The 20,464-nt window shown below is 43.5% G+C and overlaps 1 protein-coding gene across 1 annotated transcript in view; it reads left to right on the top strand.

The window, feature by feature from the left end:
• LOC144942715 (uncharacterized) overlaps window positions 1-20,464 on the top strand; it is a 222,525-nt gene that overhangs the window by 127,441 nt on the left and 74,620 nt on the right. The window contains exons 3-6 of the mRNA XM_078869575.1: window positions 5-248; window positions 6,578-6,707; window positions 8,720-8,890; window positions 13,767-13,860. Of these exons, the coding sequence (XP_078725701.1) occupies window positions 5-248; window positions 6,578-6,707; window positions 8,720-8,890; window positions 13,767-13,860 (639 nt within the window). The remainder of the gene's footprint in view (window positions 1-4; window positions 249-6,577; window positions 6,708-8,719; window positions 8,891-13,766; window positions 13,861-20,464) is intronic.

Genomic DNA, 20,464 nt, shown 5'->3' on the forward strand with positions numbered 1-20,464 from the left:
GCAGTCGCCATCGACTCCGTGCGGGAGGTGTGCGAGGGCCGCAACTCGGAGATCTTCCAGCGCTACCCGGAGGGCTCCTTCGACCCGGCGTGCTGCCTCTGCATCTACCACGGCTCGCACACCGAGTGGCTGGCCGTGGTGACGGGCAGCCCCGACGAGGCTCGCAGCTGGCTCACGGGCCTGCGCTACCTCATGGCCGGCATCAACGACGAGGACTGCCTGGCCAAGCGGCAGCGCACGCGCGACCAGTATCCTTGCGCATGCGTTGCGTGGGAAGCGTGCGTCGGAGCGCGTATGCACGCGTGCGTGTGCGTGAATGCCTAAGGTGTGAGCCGATGGTCAAGAATCCCGCGAAAAATAGAATCTGCCAGCGGTCATCTCGATCGGTTAACCCGTAACTAACTATTAAACTAACTTTTTATTTTACTAGGTAAGGCCCACTGAGCTATATGGCTCTCTTTCAGAAGCAACCTGGCCACAAATTATAGCTCAATGCAGTGGCTTATCACATGTAAATTTATAGCAGGCAAATACTGTAAACGTGTGTTTCTAAATGCAGAGGGGAAAACCGGAGAACCCGGAGAAAATCCACGCGACCACTGGGAGAACACGCAAACTCCCAAATATACAGGCGTCAGGGTCAGGATCGAACCCGTGGCCTCCTGTATATCAGGCGAAGTAGTAAACATCTCGCCACCGTAACTATGTCTGGCCTGTGACCTCCTGCCAGTGAGCCGTTTTGACACGTCACGTGACCTCAAAGTGCACAAGCAATGTGGTGATATCACTGCCACTTTGTGGTGGATGGTGGCTCTTGTTGTTGCCTGTGCAGTGCATTGGTTTGAGGCTCAGTACTTGTGCAAGTATTAATTAATTAATGCACTTCATATTTTTTTCCCACTCAAACTTTCATCAATAACAATGTGGCCTTAACATACATATTTTCATGTAATCGGCAACCTTTCAGGAAATATAGCACATAAATAATAAACCCGTTTTTATTAAATAAATCCCTTCACGTGCTAGGAAGAAAAGTCATTGCCCAAAAAACATTGCCCCTGAAATGTGTTTTTCCTTTAAAGGAAGTGCTATCGATAATTGTGAGGTTTTTATTGTTGTTGTTGTTTTTTAATTATGATTTTACACCACTGCCAATGCAGAATTTACGAATAGATCAACTTGGAAATTTGTATATTCGGCATTGAACATCAATGAGGCACACCGAAATGTGGATGGAAATGTGAACGTTGAGCGAACGAGCGTGGGCACGGCAGCCTTTTGTTTAATGAGATTTTATAAAAGACTGTCCACAATGCCCTGTTAAGCCCATTTTGCCAAACGCAAACTTGGGTAGCTTCGGGATAATGGGACATTTTCAGACACCCTGAACATAACAGCCCCCCCTGCCTCGTTTCCCATGTACCCATTTGTTCCCTCACCGTGTCTGCGGCCTGACTTAAATCTACAGCAAACAGCGGGTGAATTTCAAGCTGGTTAATGGCTACGAGTCCTCGCTGCTGTAGGTTTAAATATAAGGCTCGAGCATAAAACTTGTTGTGAATATTAACCACACGATGGCCTATTATGGCAGCAAGTCTAATTGCATCAACACACCCTCGTCAAGTCACTACTGCCCATGAATATGATTCTCTTTTCACATATTCCATCATCATTATTCCTCTGGAGCACAGAAAAGTAGTTCCATATTGTGCGAAGTCATAAGTGGTTGTCCTATAGAGAGACTGCCCCAGCCATAGGAATGTGGACTGAATATTTGCCCTTATTAATTTTAAATGTGCCTGTTATAATGATGTATGCTGTTTTAAAACACCCTCATAAACTGTGCGTTCCATTTGAAATGTCATTCCTATCGTATAACACGCGTTAAAAATAATAATATTAATTTTAACCTTTGTCCAAATCAAGATGCACACGTCCCTTGCCGAGTCAGATCAGAGCTGCTGGGCATGACATTTTTGCTGAATTGCAGAGGCGCCCAGGATGATTAGGTTGCATATTAAAATAATTACAGTGCAGCTCTGATAACTTCAGCAGATGTCACCTAGTACCGGCAAGCACAGTGTGTTGTCATTACTGCACAGTCCTGATCCCATTTAACTCAGACCCAGAGAAGGCCATTACAAATCTGAGCACAGCCTCACACTCTGTTCCAACATGACAGAGATATATATATATATTTTTTTAAAGACAAAATATCAACAGATTTTGGTAAGTGTAAAAGTTTCCCCACCCACCTCCCTAGCGCGTTTGTCCAAATGAAAAGCAACTCATAAGTCAGTGTCCGATTTAGTTAAAATAAGAATAAAACATTTATAACGCACGTATGGACACAATTGTTCAATTGAGAACTCAGAGGTGCGGTAGCCAGGGCTCAGTCAGCCAGGAAGCGCGTTCAGTTGCTGTGTGGTGTAAGTTTAGTGTAACGTTATCTATCGAGTGATATCTCTACATCTTACCTGATCGGAAGGTCATGAGTTCAGATAAAGGTTCTTTGTTGACAATCTTTCTAGTCTGGTGTCAACTCAGCCCATCATCAATCTAGGATTGTTCAAATGATGTTCCACTTTGAGGAAAGTCAAGGCCGTCCTATTGCATTGTAAAGCGCTCTAGAAAGGCCACTATATAAATCCGAAATAGAATAGAGTTCCAGGACTCGACTCAAAGAAGCATGATTTCCACATCTTTCTCAGGACCACCAATAGAGAGAGACACGATGCTTCATTTTCACACGTAGGCTTTCGCGACCAATATTATCCACCGTTATGGACGATGCGTCGTGTCTACAATGAGCCAGAGAGTTTGTGAGATGGATGTGAGAGATTGAGACACCTGTGCCAGTGTAGGAAATTGAGGACAAACGTGATAATGCCTATGGCTGTTGAGAAATTACGTTTTCTTTTACCCAAAAAACCTCACGAAGTCGCAAAGAGTATTTTCCAGAAGAACCTGCATTGGGATGTTTGGCCAATTTCTTTAACGATTGTTTGGCATGTGATAGGAGAAGCCAGTGTACCTGGAGTAAGACCCGCACATACGAGGAGGGTGACACTCCGCACTGTCATCTTCTGGCCACCTCACGGCCCTAAGCCTCCAACACCTCGCAAGCTCTGGTAGTTATACATCCAAGTACTAGCCACAGGACCATATTTACTTCACTTACAAGTTTAAAATCGCTGTTTCCCATAAACAATGTGTGGCAGTGATCAAATCACGAGTGTTGTAAAGGCATGGATTGTAAAAAAAAACAGTAACTAGTTTTCACCCTGAGATCATATTAAAAAACACACATTCACATAAAAGCAGTGCATTTTAAATATGTTATTACCATATGTACAAAACTTGACTTTCACAAATAATATATTTTTATACTCTTTGGTTCTTTCGGTAAAGTCACGTAGGTGAAAATAAAATAAAATACAAATATTTTATTTTTATTTTATTTTATTTTCACCTACGTGACTTTACAAGTATTTTTTATTTTTACTTTATTTTATTTTCACCGAAACAACCAAAGAGTATGGATCCTTGCAGTCACGAAAACTTCAAATCTATAATATATTTTTAATCAGTTTTAGACATTAAACTTTCAATGGCTATCCATGTGCCTGCAATTTGATCGTTTTAATAATAAGACACGATTTAATATTTTATTTCCCTTAAGCAGTGCGGAATTATAATTTATTAGTAAATGATTTCGTGTCATTTGCATCCATGAAATCCTCTTTCGCGAGTTATTTAGATGTTCACCACGACGTGTATATGAATGCATGCTCGGCAACTGAAACGCCCCACAGAAGATGCATGGTTGCATTTGAATTTTAGCAAATCATCGCACATTCTAATACAGGCTCGAGGTTGGCCACTGATTTTCTCTTCAGTATTTCAGTAATATTCCATTCTGTAATTGTAATCTTGCAAATGGTACTTTGCACAAGTGTAATGATCGCGACCATTACGACCATTAAGTATCCATTTTTCTTGCACTATGTCGGCTGTGATTATTCCAGGTGAAAAGGTTACAATACGCAAATTGGATTCGGGTACCAGATATGTTGATTTTATGTTAATTGCAATTACTAAAAGTGAAAACTAAATTATAGGCCCTCTGAAATCATACAATTTGTCTCATTTGGGAATGTCTCCTTTAATTAACATGGCACACATTTAGGCACGGCTGTATATTAGGAGTGAGATAAAAAAAAACATTCTCAGGAGTGCATTATAAATTATCACAACTGTGAGTTTATTTGTGTTTATTACACAGACGATGGTCCCATTTCGCCAGTCGCCCGGCTATTTTACAAGGGAGACCTGTGGTGCATGAGCACAGCAGCAACAACAAAACAAACAGGACCCTGCGGGGTGGGCTGGTAGGAATAATACTAATACCGGTACAGGGATATCGACCGGGTATAGAGGAGTTATAAAGAAAATGATTTGTGCATGGGGGGTGAGCGATGACGTCACACCCCCCTCCCCACTGACTCGCGCGCCCACAGAGCAAGGATTGCAACAGGCGATGTCATTGGCTGCGCCGGATGCGACGGCCATCTTGTTTAGTTCATTTAGTTCACGGATCGCAGGGGGAGCGGGCGGCCATCTTGTCGGACAGACGGACAGTCGGACGGACGGACGGACACATTCATCTATTGGTGGTCTGGTCCACTTCGTTCCTACCAGTATAACATCGACATTGCAGGGAACGAGTATGGCAGGGTCCTTAAGTAATATTATACCACGAACAAACACAAGGTGAATCGGCAGTACATTTTAAACCGAGGTACTCTGTAGTATCTCACTGATCACATGTGCATTGGGGCCGATTGTCTCCATCAAGTGGTCCTAGGTTCGTGGCAGAAATTCCACCATCTGGGGCCTCTAACTCGTCCTCAAATCTTCCCATTGGCCACATTTTTACTTGTACAGATACAAGGAATTGCACGCCAAATTTGAGCACGGAGGTCCACCCTCGAGGTGGTGTATATGGATAGCAAGTTATTATCCACGAGTAATGTGGACAAATAATCACATTATCCCTCTCTATCCATGGACAGGCGTCACATGGAAGTGCTGAGTTAGTCTTATTGTCCACAATTATTTTGCTGAAATCTGTTATTCAAGTGTATCTGTTATTTAATTCGTCAAATAAGAGGAATAATGTTCGCAGAAAAGCACGGATTAAATATGATTTGCCAATAATTTCCCCACCATTAACGTGGATAAAAGAAATATCACTGTTCATGGAGGTGTGGGTATGGTTGATTTAGCTGGTAGGTAAAAGTGAATACGATAACACAGTAAGGTCACACATTATGATCCTATTTAGAAATCAGAGGTTCTAGCAAAATTTACATTTTGATATCTGCCAGGATAAACAAACATTTTTTTTTTTTACCAGATAAATCCCACTGAGCTGTATAGCTCTTTTTCAGCAGCGATCTGGCCACACATGATAGCCCAATGAAGTGGCTTATCACGTGGAAATTTCAAGCAGCCAAATACTCTTAACGCCTGTTTCTAAATGTGGAGGGAAAAACTGGAGGACCCAGGAAAAAATCCACACGACCACGGGGAGAAAATGTAAACTCCAAGCACAGGGGGTCAGGGTTGGGATCAAACCCACGACCTCCTGTATATGAGTTAACATCTCGCCACCGCCGATGCATTACACAATACAATAGAAAATAATTATTTCTGCCAGCAAAAATAACATTTGCCCATTGTGAATTGGGCCTTACGGTTATTCTGTGGTTGCCTCACGATTACGTTCCAACAACTGCTTTCGCAGCTTTAAATTGTTCAGGCATTCCAAAGTGGCCTGTTGAGACACTCTGGATATGTCTATTCTCTTACCACCATACACCTAATCCGCAACGTGCATGCCCCCTGCAAATATAGCCAACCACCAATGAATTACCCTGCATGTACGTGCTAAAATATTCATTTATACCCGTGGTGTTTGATTATACGAATAATGTCAACGTTCCTGCATAGCGAAGTGAGCATTGGTTGGAGCCTGTATCAATTGGCAGCCTCAAGACAGAAATTCCACATTCCTATAGCGCGTGCAGTATATTTTAATACAGTAACTGCTGATTTAAAGCTTTCGTGACTGCAGGGATTCATATTCTTGGTTCTTTTTATAAAGTCACGTAGAAGGGAAATATTAAAATAATATAAATATAAAACAATAAAAACAAAAAAAATTCCCACGACGTTTCGACTGCAACACAAGCAATCATCATCAGGTGTGAAATCATCAGGCAGTGGATTTCACACCTGATGATGATTGCTTGTGTTGCAGTCGAAACGTCGTGAGAATTTTTATTGTTTTATATTTATATTATTTTATTATTTCCCTTCTACGTGACTTTACCGAAAGAACCAAGAATACAGTAACTGCTGTTGTCTTCCCGCAAAGCGGTATGTGTTTAGTTGTTATGGAGTGTTGACGTGGCAGGCATGCAGGCAACAATAAAGCAAGAACGCAGTCCGACATTTGCCAACACGTTGTGGCCGCAATGGGAAAACTCGTTATCCATAACGGACCGTTCAGGTGGCTGAAGCAGACCTTCATGGAGGCCGACAAGAACGGCGATGGATCTCTGAGCATCGACGAAGTCCTGCTTCTCATGCACAAGCTCAACGTTAACCTTCCCCGCAGGAAGGTTAAGCAAATGTTCCAGGTGAGAGGTGGCGTTTCAACACACATGCCCTTTCTGTTGCACGGCGCTACAACCGCTGCGGGAAAGACTGCCACTCGTATGTCGATTTGAAACCCGGAAGGATGCCCTGGTTAATACTGCTTGTAAGTTAACCGTAAAAAACATGCGCCTATCTGCTTCACAGTAATGTCGTTGGAAAAGAGTAGACCATTGTGTGCCAGTGTAACGGTACACATTTGCCAAATGTAAAAAAAATTACCCACAAATTATTCAATTGTGAATAAACAAAACAATAATCGCCCCCTACTAGCAAACTGTTGTCTGCTTGTGCTGCACATGAACTGCTGCCTCTGGGGGGGTCCCTTTGAATCCACGGTTGCCGAGATGTTAAATACTTCACCTGGTATACAGGAGATTGTGGGTTCGATCCCGACCCTGTCGCCTGTATATTTGCTGTTGGCGTGTCTCTCTCCCCGTGGTCACGTGGATTTTTCTCCGGGTCCTCCGGTTTTCCCCTCCACATTTAGAAACACGCGTTGAGAGAATTTGGCTGATCATGCATTTCCACATTATAAGCCACTTAGTTGAGCTATCATTTGTGGCCAGGTCAATTGTGCAAAAGAGCTGTATAGCTCAGTGGGCTTTACCTGGTAAAATAAAACAAAATAGTTTAGTTTAGATGAGATACGATTTCAGGCACTTTGAGATGCTGAGGCATTTAAGTGCCCTATAATTGCATCTATTATTTTCATTGTTACTGTCAACAGCGTAATCTTTTCACGTAAATGAAAACAACTATCATTCGGGGAGCGGTGGTGGACTAGTAATGGCACTCTGCTAATAGATGTCGTGATCACACCTGTAATATGAAAATTGCAGTCAGATGGCCAAATTATGATGGCTGCTACCTCCATGTGCTTTGGGTCCACTGCACGTGGGAGATTTCTCAACATCCGTGCCCCTAGTGTCTGTCAAACTGGAAGGATATCCAATTGTTTGTTGAAACACAAATTTCGCGGGGCAACTTTGCTGCAGACCTGCATTTCTATTCCCCACATTATTGCCTTCCAGAAATGACACATTTTGTTGCAAAGTTTGGTTATTTGATTGTTTTGCCGTGCATTATTTATTTGGGTTATTTTTTTCTTTACTTTAGCATTTATCAGTGGGGGTGTTGATGGTCCCGAAAGAAATACTGCTGCCTCACTATTGCAATATGGACTTATGCCACTGGCTTGGGATATTCCGAGATGATCTGTGTTGTCCCATGCTCAATTAAGAATCAAGAATATATAGGGTGCTTAAAGAGGTGTCATAACCCTTATTATAGAATTATAGAAACCCATATGATAAAATCTTCATCCTATCAAGTGTATGTGCGTATGCGTATTGAGTTTTATCAGCGGTAGTGTAGCGGTTAGCGCACTGCACTACGAACCTGGCCACCTGAGTTCGATTCCCGCTCACGGCTAACACCAGTGACGATTATCTCATCCGGTCCTGGGCCTCCTCTCCTAGGTCTACTTAGCCTCAATTGAGAACCTAGTGTGATGTGTATAAACATTCCCACTAGGGAGACAAAGGCGGCCGGGCGTGGTGCTGGCCACCCACCCCCTCGTGTGCCGCTTCAGCCTTCATAGGTGGCCACTAACAGCACTTGCCCCAACAATCTGTTAAGGCTATATAGGAGATATGTGTCTTTATCTTTGTTAAGCTTTATCAACCCAACTCAAACTGCAGCCTAATTAGAATTATTTAATCATGGATGGTGCCTTCACTGACACCTTATACATTGGCCGAGATTACAATCTGAACAACACAGCTGAGAAACACATTGTCTTGGAAATCTCACCGATACCGTTTGCTGTGCAGACGTCACCGCATTACCAATAAACACCAACAAAAACCTCACCAAAGTGAACATTTGTCAATTCGAGAATACTGCCCTCGGACTTGCACGATGCACGCGTGCCTCTCCCCCCCCCCCCCCCCCCCGTGTCTTTTATCGACGTACGAAACCCTCTGCTCCACAGGAGGCCGACACAGACACCGACAAGGGAACGCTGACCTTTGAGGAGTTCTGCGCCCTTTACCAGAAGATGTCCACCCGCCGTGACCTCTACCTGATCCTGCTGCGCTACAGCAACCGCAAGGACCACCTGACGGTCGATGAGCTTCAGCGGTTCCTGCAGATAGAGCAACAGGTGCCGCGCTCGCCTTGTGTCGATACTGGATACGGACACACTTTGGCATTGAACACGAACACCAACAGGAGGCTGGCCAGAATAATTAATTAAGGAAATTGGCTTGTGGTGAGGAGTAACTCCACACACGTGTGAATGTATGTTACACTTATTTTGCACCGTACGTAGCCAGTCGTGCTCATCGGATGTGCGGGATGTTAGACATCCGCAAGAACTAAACATTAATTAAACTAATTAAGACTTGAGAGTTCTAATTGCAATGATCTTCCCAATTGCGTTGTATGTTAATTGAATCTTGGGCATCGGAACAAGGGCACAATTAATTGAGATTCAATACAACAAGAAATAAAGTTCGTAAATCCCTGGATGGAAAGAATGTCAAGCGGGGCCACTTATTCGACGAATCGCAAATAGAACAGAGAACACTGAAGGATGAACACCGTGGAAAGCTGAGCTACTTTGCGCAAATTATATTAGAAGAAGGAGAAGTAGGCCTGGAAAAGAACAGGACCCTGCGGGGTGGGCTGGTAGGAACGAATAACCAAAGAATATAAACATAATGTATTATTACACTTGTTAAGCCAGGAAAGCCCCACTGAGTCAAAAGGTTTTTGTAGGGTCCTGCCAAGTGTTTGCAGTAGGGGGCGATGTTGATACACGGACGGACGGACGGACGATATAATCTATTGGTGGTCTGGTCCACTTCGTTCCTACCAGTATAACCGTGCAATGAAAAGTACGATGGGAAGAAGTGTAGTGCAAGTTTGCCGACACGACGGGGGAGAGAGCGTGCATGAGAAGGCAGGAATGAATGCTGCAGCAGTCGAAACGGCACAATGCTTGACGAAGTGGGGAGTGCTCGCTGTGTATGCCGCAGAGTCTCACAGGGGATCTCCTGAACGACAACATCACTCGTGAAAACTATAAGCTCACGTGAGCGCCTCCAATGGAAATATTTTGACAGTGGATGTCAACCACAGAGGGTGGTGATTAACATGTTGCCCTTGCTCAGAGTCCATATTTTCGTGTTTGCCATTGCACCTGTGTGAGTGATATTGGCTGTACATAATTTACATTTAAAATACAATTATTTCTCTGATAGAAGACAAATGATGGCTCACTCACTCAGAGGGGTAATCCCCATTCGCGTCTCGCCAGCATTCAACGTATTCATTCAGCGGGTGCGTAATCGCCGAGCCGCGCCAGTAGCGTCCTCGGTGGCCATGTGCGTTTCACGTGGCCCTCAGCTGAACTTGGCCAGTGGACGGTCACCGCCAGTAGACAACATCGTTTGTACGGTGCCACGGCTGCAGCTTGGGTTGTCGTGAAGACCCCTTAGGGTAGAGGTTAGCTGCTCTGAGAGACCTTGTCCTGTCCGGAACCTGTTCAACAAGGCCCATTCAATGTAAAACCATCCTATATACATATATATACTGACGTTGAATGTACAACGTGTCTTCAGTGTGACCGCAGCTCTAGATGCTGTAAAAATAAAATGCAATACAATTTCAACTTGCGTAGCGTCTAAACGCCGCTGCAGTTCGGGACACTTCACGAAATGCTTTTCGATACGGGGTGGGGAAGAGTCCCCCCATTTAATGGCGTCATTGCACTGAAACCATTCTCAAGCTTGTCTCGCCAGTGAAGCGAGCGTCACCGATAGCGGCCATCGCAGAGATGCTGGCACCACACACTACGTAACGGGCGAGACAGTCGGGCGTGTGCGTGCGTCGTCACCTGCGTTCAGGCTCTCCCTTATCCCTTCGTTCACCTGACTTTAAGAAGTGAATAATAGACGAGGCAGCTGTTTCTGAGAGCTTTTAATGCCCGCTATATAATGGGGACAGACGCTCCGACCAGAGGTGACTTGCGGCAAGGGGAGACGTTTCATTTGCCTGAGCGGGGAAGCAATTGACCCTCCACTGTGTTTCGGTGAATTGTTACGGTGCCGCCAAGAAACGATAGGTAGGAATTTTTGTTTTCGCTTTTCTCTAAATGGCGATTCCCTCTCGTGGATGCAAGAATTGGACTGAAAACTCATGAAATATATGCAAGATCAATGAAATCTTTGGCAACATTTTATCCTGAATCAGCCCTGATCTCATTAGATCCAGGAGGATAAGGTCGAGCATGGATAGTGCGTGTATGGGTGACTACCATGCCTAACACAGGTGCTGTACAGGCTGCTGCTGCTGCTGTCAGCAAAGAGCATTGTTGAACTGCACTTGCTTCTAGATTTATGCTACTAACCTGCACCAAAAATGCACTGACCAGCGTGGAGAAGTATGGCTAAATAACCTCCATGACCCACGTGGTGCGGAGAGGTCCTCACCCAGTCAACAGTGGATTGACAAACATATACTGGACATAAGATGGGACCTTTTTGTCAGTATCAAAGTATAAAAATTAACCCGTAAAAACAAAGTTTTTCACTATAAATCCTTTATATGCGTGGCCTCGGTTTTATTTTATTATTAATTTCTGTTTTTCTTGAGTAAGAGTTTCATTTTTATCACATTGGTATTTTAAATTAAATATGAAAAAAAAAATGTCCTAAAAAGTGGAAAATTTTGGAAATGTTTGTTCACGAAAATGAATTGTCACGCACAACGAGTCTGTGTGCAAAATGTCAGCTCGATTGGATTACGGGAAGTGGGTTAAAAAACGACCGAAAGATTTGCACAGTCGTAAGCGCGCAAGCAAGCAAGCAAGTGAACTTAATATAAAGGATTTAAAAAATAAGAATAGGTTTTACCCTTTCTGGCAATAAAACTGATGTTACGATGATCAAACACCAAATAGAAACCTTTGGCACGGAATCAAGTTCGCATTAACCACACACATTACTTCTGGTGAACATGCAAACAAACATCCTCTGATAAAATATGATGCATTGTCTTTGAAACTGATTGGCCTACACCAGAGACAGCCTTCTTTAGGGCCTAGTCTCACCAGTGTCAGACCACCAAGTACGTGTGGTTAATGCATACTTGATTCCTTGCAAAGGGTTTATATTAGGTGTTTGAGCATCGTAACACCAGTTTTTTTGCCAGAAAGGGTAAACCCTATTCCTATTTTTCCATATCCTGGATATTTTCATAATAAAGATCAAATCTTGAATTTCTTACACATTCAATTCAATGCAGGAGCGTTAGAGCCAATTTGAATTGATCAATCAATGCATTGCCCCAGCTCTGGCGGAAAGTACAGAGCTAAAGTTCCATTGACTGCGCTGTATATGTGACTGCACGGGACGTACCTCGCCATGAGTGTCCTGAAAAACTCTAGGCCTAAATTTGAGCCACACGTTGCATGTTCAGCTGCACGTGACATTTACCGCGTAATCTTTGCAAACGCTATTTTCCACTCGTTGAGTGAGTTTAAGAATAATAATAACAGCAATAACGGGGCGGGGGGAGGGTAAAACCCATTTGATTACTAGTCACAAACCACCGTGTGGCAACAGACGGATGGATTAACAACCTGGGTCTCTTAATCCATTGCTTGATCTACATATTTACATGATGCTTTATTGCACTGTACCCCGTGTCTCTGCGTGCGCCTATTCAATGCGGAGCATTAAAAAGCATGTTGTACGAAAGATGTGTGAAACTCATTTCGGTTGGAAATATCCCCAATAAGTTAGACACATCTTATTTACATTGGCATCCAATGCCCACTGGCGGTGATATTGCAGCAGAGTTATTTCCTTGAGACTGCTTTGTGAAACGTAGATGTGTCAGGTCAGTGCTGGTCACACCACGCCTGACGGGTGCTCGCAAACAGCACCTGCCCCGACTGTCTTTAAAGATAAACATGGAATTCAAAACCATCTGGGTTTGCCCTATGGATAGAGCAGTGGTTCTTAACCTTTTTGGAGGTACCGAACCCCACGAGTTCATATGCGCATTCACCGAACCCTTCTTAATTGTAAAAATAAAATATGATTTTTTCAAATTAAAAACATAGGTATATGTTTTACTGGTGCACAATCATGTGAGTCAGGTGTGTGTCTTAACCTCCGCCGAACCCCTGAGACTGACTCACCGAACCCCTGGGGTTCGATCGAACCCAGGTTAAGAACCACTGGGATAGAGCATTTGACTGTCAATTAGAAGGACGTAGGTTCAAGTCCTGGTCAGGGATTGACTCGACCCATCATCCTATTGGGGACAATAATTTGTGTGACCCGATCCAGTAAAGCCAGTGAGGTTGGCTCGGCAGTGGAGCGAGTGGCTTGCAATTGGAAGGTTTAATATTCCTGGTTGAGGGGTTGACTCATCCCATCATTTCTGTGGGGGTCTATACAACAAGTACTGCTTCATGGGGAAGCAAACAGAATTTCCACCACTGGCTCAGGGCTGTAAAGGACAGACGAGCGCAAACGCAATGCTCATTTAACCCTTTGCCGTTACAAGATGTCTGCAAGTTGCAGGACGGGTGTCCCGCTTACCGCTGAATCTCGGAACACGCGAGCGTTTCAGCGTTAATTTTATTTTGAGAAGCATCGCGCCGTTGTTTTAAAGACATTGTACTCGCCGCAGAGAAGTGTAGCGACATGACCGCACTCTATGATAGCTGGCGCCAAACTGTGCCACGCACCCTCCCGCATAGCTTTCTGGGAGCCTCAGTACTGATAAAGTTTATTTAATTGTATTTCTTCCGGTTCCGTTGTGATAACGTACACATACGTCATCGGAACGGGAAAGAGTTAACTATCTCAGTGTAGCTCCTCGTGTGTACAAGGCACTATAGCTTTTTTGCAACACCAAGGTAATGATGCCCTGTTAGAGAAGAGTATAATTTAGGTCCATAAGGAAGAAGGGGTGGGGGGTAAGCAGCAAACGATGTGAACGCTGTCTCCCACGCGCTGCAGATGACGGATGTGAGCAGGGAGCACTGCGTGGACGTCGTCAACATGTTCGAGCCGTGCGAGGAGAACAAGCAGCAAGGCCTTCTGGGAATTGACGGTAACAGCAAAAAAAAAACAATCTCTCAACATCTGGGCGGACGTCGGTACCATTTTATATTAACGCAGGGATAGTCCCCGCACGATTGTTGCGGATGCCACACTGGCACGCAGGCGGCAGTAGAATATCACATGCTTATTGTTATTTCTGAATTACTGTTCTCAAGCCATCCATTGGCTTGTTTTCATGCGTATTTCTTAGTGCATTCTGAATTTTAAAAGTGTGTTAAATCCTCAGTGCCATGTCCATTATATAACTAACTGCAGTGTTGTTGTTCCAGCCGTATTCCTCTTTCGTACACTGCGAAATTGCACAGGGTCGTTTTTCAAAGTCGCATGCAAAGTGCCGGGATTTATGCTGAAAATTAATGCATGGCCGAAGCAAGCTTGGAGGAATGTAGCGCGAGGAACTATAAAAGCACAGGCAATAATCTAAGGCCATAAAGTAGTAAAATTGAATGCATCGAACATATTAAAAGCAAGGCAGGCTTTTGCCACTATAGCAAATGTTTAATATGCTAATGTGTCACCACTTTTACCCCGGAACAAAACTAAAACATGACAAATGTACACATCTATATATATACAGCAGCCTGTGGTTCGGTAATGGGTACGTTTTTATACGTGAATGTAGAAAGTGCATTGGCCTTGCTAGCAATATTGTCTCACTGCCGTCGACTCAGCCCCATCACCCTGTGTCCGATAGAGTTGTGTTCCACTCTGTGCAACAAAACAAACAATAACTTCTCATGTGAAGGGATTGCTAGAATTTCCACCGCTCAATCAGGGTCACCTGTGGAGATAATCGCTGCCTTCTGTTTCCTTCTTGGTGGGGTAGATGGGGGGGGGGAGGTGCAATGAACATTTCTATATTGTTGATATTTACAAAAGATAATACATGGAATGTTGTATTATTATTATTAATGTAGGGCCCTATTTGAAAAGCCTGACATTTCAGGACCGCCTCACCCCCTTGGGAGGCTTCTATGTTTGCCCCTGCTTTCCAGAAGCCATGAGAAATCAAACTCTTGACAGGGATGGTCCAGCTCCCCTCGTGTCTCGTCCCAGTGCTTCCACAGCTGCTAGGCACTGCGCGTTTGGGCCCTCCCTCCTCCTGCCTGTCCGTAGCCAGAGGGAAATAAAATGTTGTACTTTTGGATTTTTCACTCGGTGATATTGACTTACAGGTGGGTTGCAGCCCACTCATGTCCAACATCAACCCGCGCCTGCCTCTGACTATAGCTTCTTCAACTCGTGCGATACCCAATCACAGAACGAATTTTATGTTTTCGAGCTATTTATTTGTCACTTGTCTTTTGACATTTCTAAAACACGGCTTAATACGTACTTGGGTTAAGTTATGCTAACCGAGTTATAATCTTTTTTTCTTAACACACTCACGAAGCTCAGAAGTTGACCCGCGGCTATTTGATCCGTCTTTGCCGCCCGTGTTGTCCCGGTCTGTTTCTCAGCTGCTGGCCATTATGCAAAGGTGGCCCTGCCACCAGAGTGTGGTTGGCCTGACATGGTCAACACCGAAATCCAGGTTGAGCCCACTTCCCATTGGCTGTGGAAAGACGGCATCTGACTCCACAGGCTTCTGTAACACACACAAGTTAATCACCTTCGACTGCCAATGATCAAAATGTACCTTTGAAATGGATTCTTACAATCCATAACGTAAAGAATGACAACGCACCGCTATCACTGTTGCTTCCCCACCATTCATGTGCTGCCACTATTCATTTGATTAATTTAGCCGCGCAGAGTGATATATCATGCCGACATGATTGATGGTGCCTGTCCCTCCGTACATCGCTGTGGGCTTCTATTCAATGGCAGAGAGAGAAGATGAGAGAAGAAGTTGTCCAAACACACATGTGCACACACACATATACTCTACATTGTATAGTGTGTATATATGTTCATGCAGGCTATATACATATATTGTGCATATGTATACTGTATACCAGAGGTGGGACAAAGTCATTGTTATGCAAGTCCAAGTCGAGTCGCAAGTCATCAAATTCATGACTCGAGTCTGACTCGAGTCCAAGTCACATGACTCGAGTCCACATCTCATAGGTGGGACAAAGTCATTGTTATGCAAGTCCAAGTCGAGTCGCAAGTCATCAAATTCATGACTCGAGTCTGACTCGAGTCCAAGTCACATGACTCGAGTCCACACCTCTGCTGTATACACACACACACACACTTTTTATCTTTACACATTCATGTACAATGCAACATACATATACACACACAAAGGAACATATCGAGATATTAATAACTTGAATTTATCCACATTGCTGTAACAGCAGTATGCTAACCATATTGTCATTATGAGAAACTATATAAGCACATCGGTCATTCACGCTCATATACACAAATTATCACCCGGTAGTTTAAGTAACGTAAAAAATTACAGCTGAATTGTGTAGAGTACCCCGAGGCGGGAATTTATAAAAAAAAAATCACGTGACCCAGAATGTGGTCAATTTCATGAGATTCCAGATGCTAAGGAGAATTAAGCCTCGGTCGTGTTTGGATGGGTGACCACCACAGCTGGAGGCTGTGAGGTGACCAGGAGATGACAGCACAGAAATGGGCTCAGTCCACTGATGCATCGAAAGCATGTGGGCTCTGTGTGTGGGGGGAGCTTGGATGCATCCGTGGGGAGCTTGCATCGTTATCCCATCGTATCCAAGGGTTTTGCCGTGGAACTCTGGTTTCCACGAACACTCCAAATACGCATTAGGTGATCTACAAAATGGGACCTTTTTTGTCAGTATCACAGTATGAAAAAATAAGAAGAGGTTTTACCCTTTCTGGCAATAAAACAGGTGTGAAGATGTTCAAGCACCAAATAGAAACCTTTTTTTTGCAAGGAATCATGTCTGCATTAACCACACACAGTACTTGTGACCATGCAAACAAACATGCTCTGATAATATATTAATTGTCTTTGGCCTACACCAGAGACAGCCTTCTTTAGGGCTTAGTCGCACCAGTGTCAGACCACTGGACGGGTTTGCATGTTCACCACAAGTACTTTATATGGTGAATGCAGACTTTATCCCTTGCAAAAGGCATCTATTTGGTGTTTGAACATCTTAACACCCGTACTCTTTGCTTCTTTCGGTGAATTCACGTAGGTTATGAAATAAAATAAATCACGACGTTTCGGGCGCAACACAAGCGTCCGTCATCAGGTGGGAAAGCGTGGTCTGCTGCTGAGGCTGACTGTTTTAAAAGGTTTGAAATGGGTGTAGCTCAAGGGTCATAAAGAAGTGGCCGGGGCTAGTGATGTTAATGTGAGAAATTATCATGTTAACTGTAAGATAGGGGAGAGGCTTCCTTGACGAGGGCACGGAAGTGGTTATGTTAATGTGAGAGATTAGCATTGATCTTCTTGGTTCTTTCGGTAAAGTCACGTAGAAGGGAAGTAATAAAATAATAGAAATAAAACATAATAAAACAATTCTTACGACGTTTCGGCCACAAAGCAAGCAGCCGTCCTCAGGTGAAAACCAGGTCTGTCGAGGCGACAGTTTTCACCTGAGGACGGCTGCTTGCGTTGTGGCCGAAACGTCGTGAGAATTGTTTTATTATGTTTTATTTTTATTATTTTATTACTTCCCTTCTACGTGACTTTACCGAAAGAACCAAGAAGATGAATCCCTGCAGTCACGAAAGCTTTAAATCGAAAAAAAAATTAGCATTGATGTTAATGTGAGAAATTAGCTTGTAACTGTAAGATAGGAGAGAGGCCTCATAGACGAGGGCAGCAGACCATGCTTCCCACCTGATGACGGACGCTTGTGTTGCGCCCGAAACGTCGTGATTTATTTTATTTTATACTTACGTGACTCTACCGAAAGAACCAAAGAGTATGTATCCCTGCAGTCACGAAAGCTTCAAATCAAGATCTTAACACAGCTGTTTTATTGCCAGAAAGGGTAAAACCTATTCTTATTTTGTCATACTCATGAAGGCAATTGGCTAAACATCCCCAATGCAGGGCCCTCCCAAAAAATAGTCTCGTGACTCAGTGAGGCTTTTCCTTGGTAAATAATGGTCCATTTTTTATTCCCGTATTATACTCTTTGTAAAATAATTCATTAGCATTATTCAAGAGTAATTTAATTTCCCGTGTTCGCCGAATGAATTGCCTCCAACCTCGAGTACGGCAAAAGTGTTCGTCACGAGCTGTCCCGAAGCACTTTGTACAGGGCATGCAATATTTAAATGGCCTCCTTGAATTTCATAAGGTCATACCGCTGCTTGCTGTGCCTGGGCGTTATACTTTATACAGCGGTTCACATTCGACTGCACACCATTATATTCTCATTAAGCAGGATTTTCTCCCGCCCAGGGGTGTGTTAACCATGCAGAACTACTCTTAAGCTGTTGTTTATCACATCACGCTACGTATTAACATCACAGGGTAATCTCTCCTACACTACAGTGCACATGCTGTGCTGTTTAACGCATCACATCTTTCATTAAAAAAAAAGATGGAGCGATCGCGCAGTGGGTCACTCACCGTCCTAGGAATCCGGCGACCTGAGTTTTATTCCTGACAGCTGTGGTGAGGTATGGTCAAAACAATTCCCGCAACTGAAACGGCATGGCGAGGCCTTCACCCAGCAATGGATGGCCACAGGGCTATACTGTTCATTTTTTTTACAAGAGGTTTAAAAGTGATACCATTTGTAGTTTGGTGGTATTAAACAAATTGCTTAAGACTTTTTCATAGCAGTAACAGGTGGGAAACACACACATCACTGAGCGGGAATATATGACGGGCCCTTCAAAAAATTGAAACCGTGTCCGTTCAGTGAGACGTAGAATTCCATTGCTACAAATGGCAATCTGCCGAAGACATTGATCTTGCCGATTCTGTCACGTGGCTTTGGGCTGGGGGAGCGGGGTTTGAGGGCGCAACCCCAGAACGCGCGACACGCCGCCACCACCCGGAATTGTTTAGTGACCCTCGATGTCCACGAAGTTGCGTTCCACCTTGCGTGAAGGCAGGTGCCACGGTTCGACTGTTGGTCACCTTATAGGAGACCCATAGAGGCGTGGAGACTCATAGAGATGCGTAGAGATACGTTGAGGACATAAACCACGGTGCGACTGTGGCCATGCAAAGCACACTATGGGTGACCTTATAGTGAACCCATAGGGACACAGAGACTCGTAGAGATACATAGAGACACATTAAAGATACGAGCCACAGTGTGACTGTGGCCATGCGATTCGAACCGTGAGCCATGCATTAAACCATTGTCGTCTGCACTTATTCAATGGAGGATTAACAAAACTCACGAACTCTCTCATGTCCCGCAGACCTCGACACTGGCATTTTTTTTAATCTCCCAAACATATCGGCAGTCTCAAGATTACAACTACAATACTCTTTAAAATGGGTTTTGAAAATGGTTGATTGGTATAACTTTTTAAAATTTAAATTAGAATTATATTCATTCTATTGTGTAATGCTTTTGCCTTAATTGCCCCAGCCAGTTGTTGAATTCTCATGATGTAGGGTCACAATTTAATTGTGAATTTGATTTGGTAGTGCATTTAGCACCTCCGGTGGCTGCAGCAATTACATGAACCAATTGCACATTTAGGGATTGAAAAATTGTTGATTTTTATACAGATCATTGAATTCGTAAATCATGAGGGTAAGAATAGATTTTAATCAATGAATGGATGCATAATTACATTCCTAATATATAGTTACTTTTAAAGGGTTGATTGGAGGTGGTGTATATTGCTTGCAGGGCAATATTTATGTATATTTTGATTAATAATGATATTTTACACTCACATTACATGTTACAAATTGTGTGTGTGACAAGAAATTATATGCCATTAATGTAAAGTGTATGGAAATAGTATGCTAATGATACATTTATGGTAATGTTACGATCAAAATTGTACACATGACGCAGAAATCATTGAAACATAATGCAAGTAGAGAATTCCTATAAATTAACAATACATGACTTCATTAAAATTATATCCCCGCATTGTGAATATTCATCAGCTTGCTGGTGGGATATGAATCATTACACATATAGTATATCCTACAGAAATTATTTACAAGAATGGTTTTCTGCCAGGATGTGTTGCCGGACTGCCAATAGGTTTATAGCGATGGAATAAAGGTTCACTTTATAACTGTGCTGATAGACCAACTTGTCATCCAAGTCAGATGTATTTTGAAGCTCAATTTTACGACATTCTTTTAATTCACGAAAACTCTCAACTCATGATGATGATGATGGTGAGAGCCCTTCACCGGTCAAGAATGTTTACAGACACGACGATGGTTGATGCCCTTGTTATAAATCAGCATCTTATTTCTCCCGATCACTGCTTCCCCTGTACATCACCTCGGCCTCAAGCGAGGGCCGCACGCAATTGTCTCCACTGCGTTGATGTTGGCGCACTATTGTCCCTTGGTCGTAATTTTAGGATGACATCACTCAGTAGAGGCCCTTGCCACATTTATATACTCATTGTGAATAGGCTGGTAAAGCGCCCCCCCCGCCCCCTACCAGATCCTCATGTATGTATGTTGAACTTCTTTC

Source organism: Lampetra fluviatilis, chromosome 28 (genome assembly GCF_964198595.1).
Source record: "Lampetra fluviatilis chromosome 28, kcLamFluv1.1, whole genome shotgun sequence".
NCBI lineage: Eukaryota > Metazoa > Chordata > Hyperoartia > Petromyzontiformes > Petromyzontidae > Lampetra > Lampetra fluviatilis.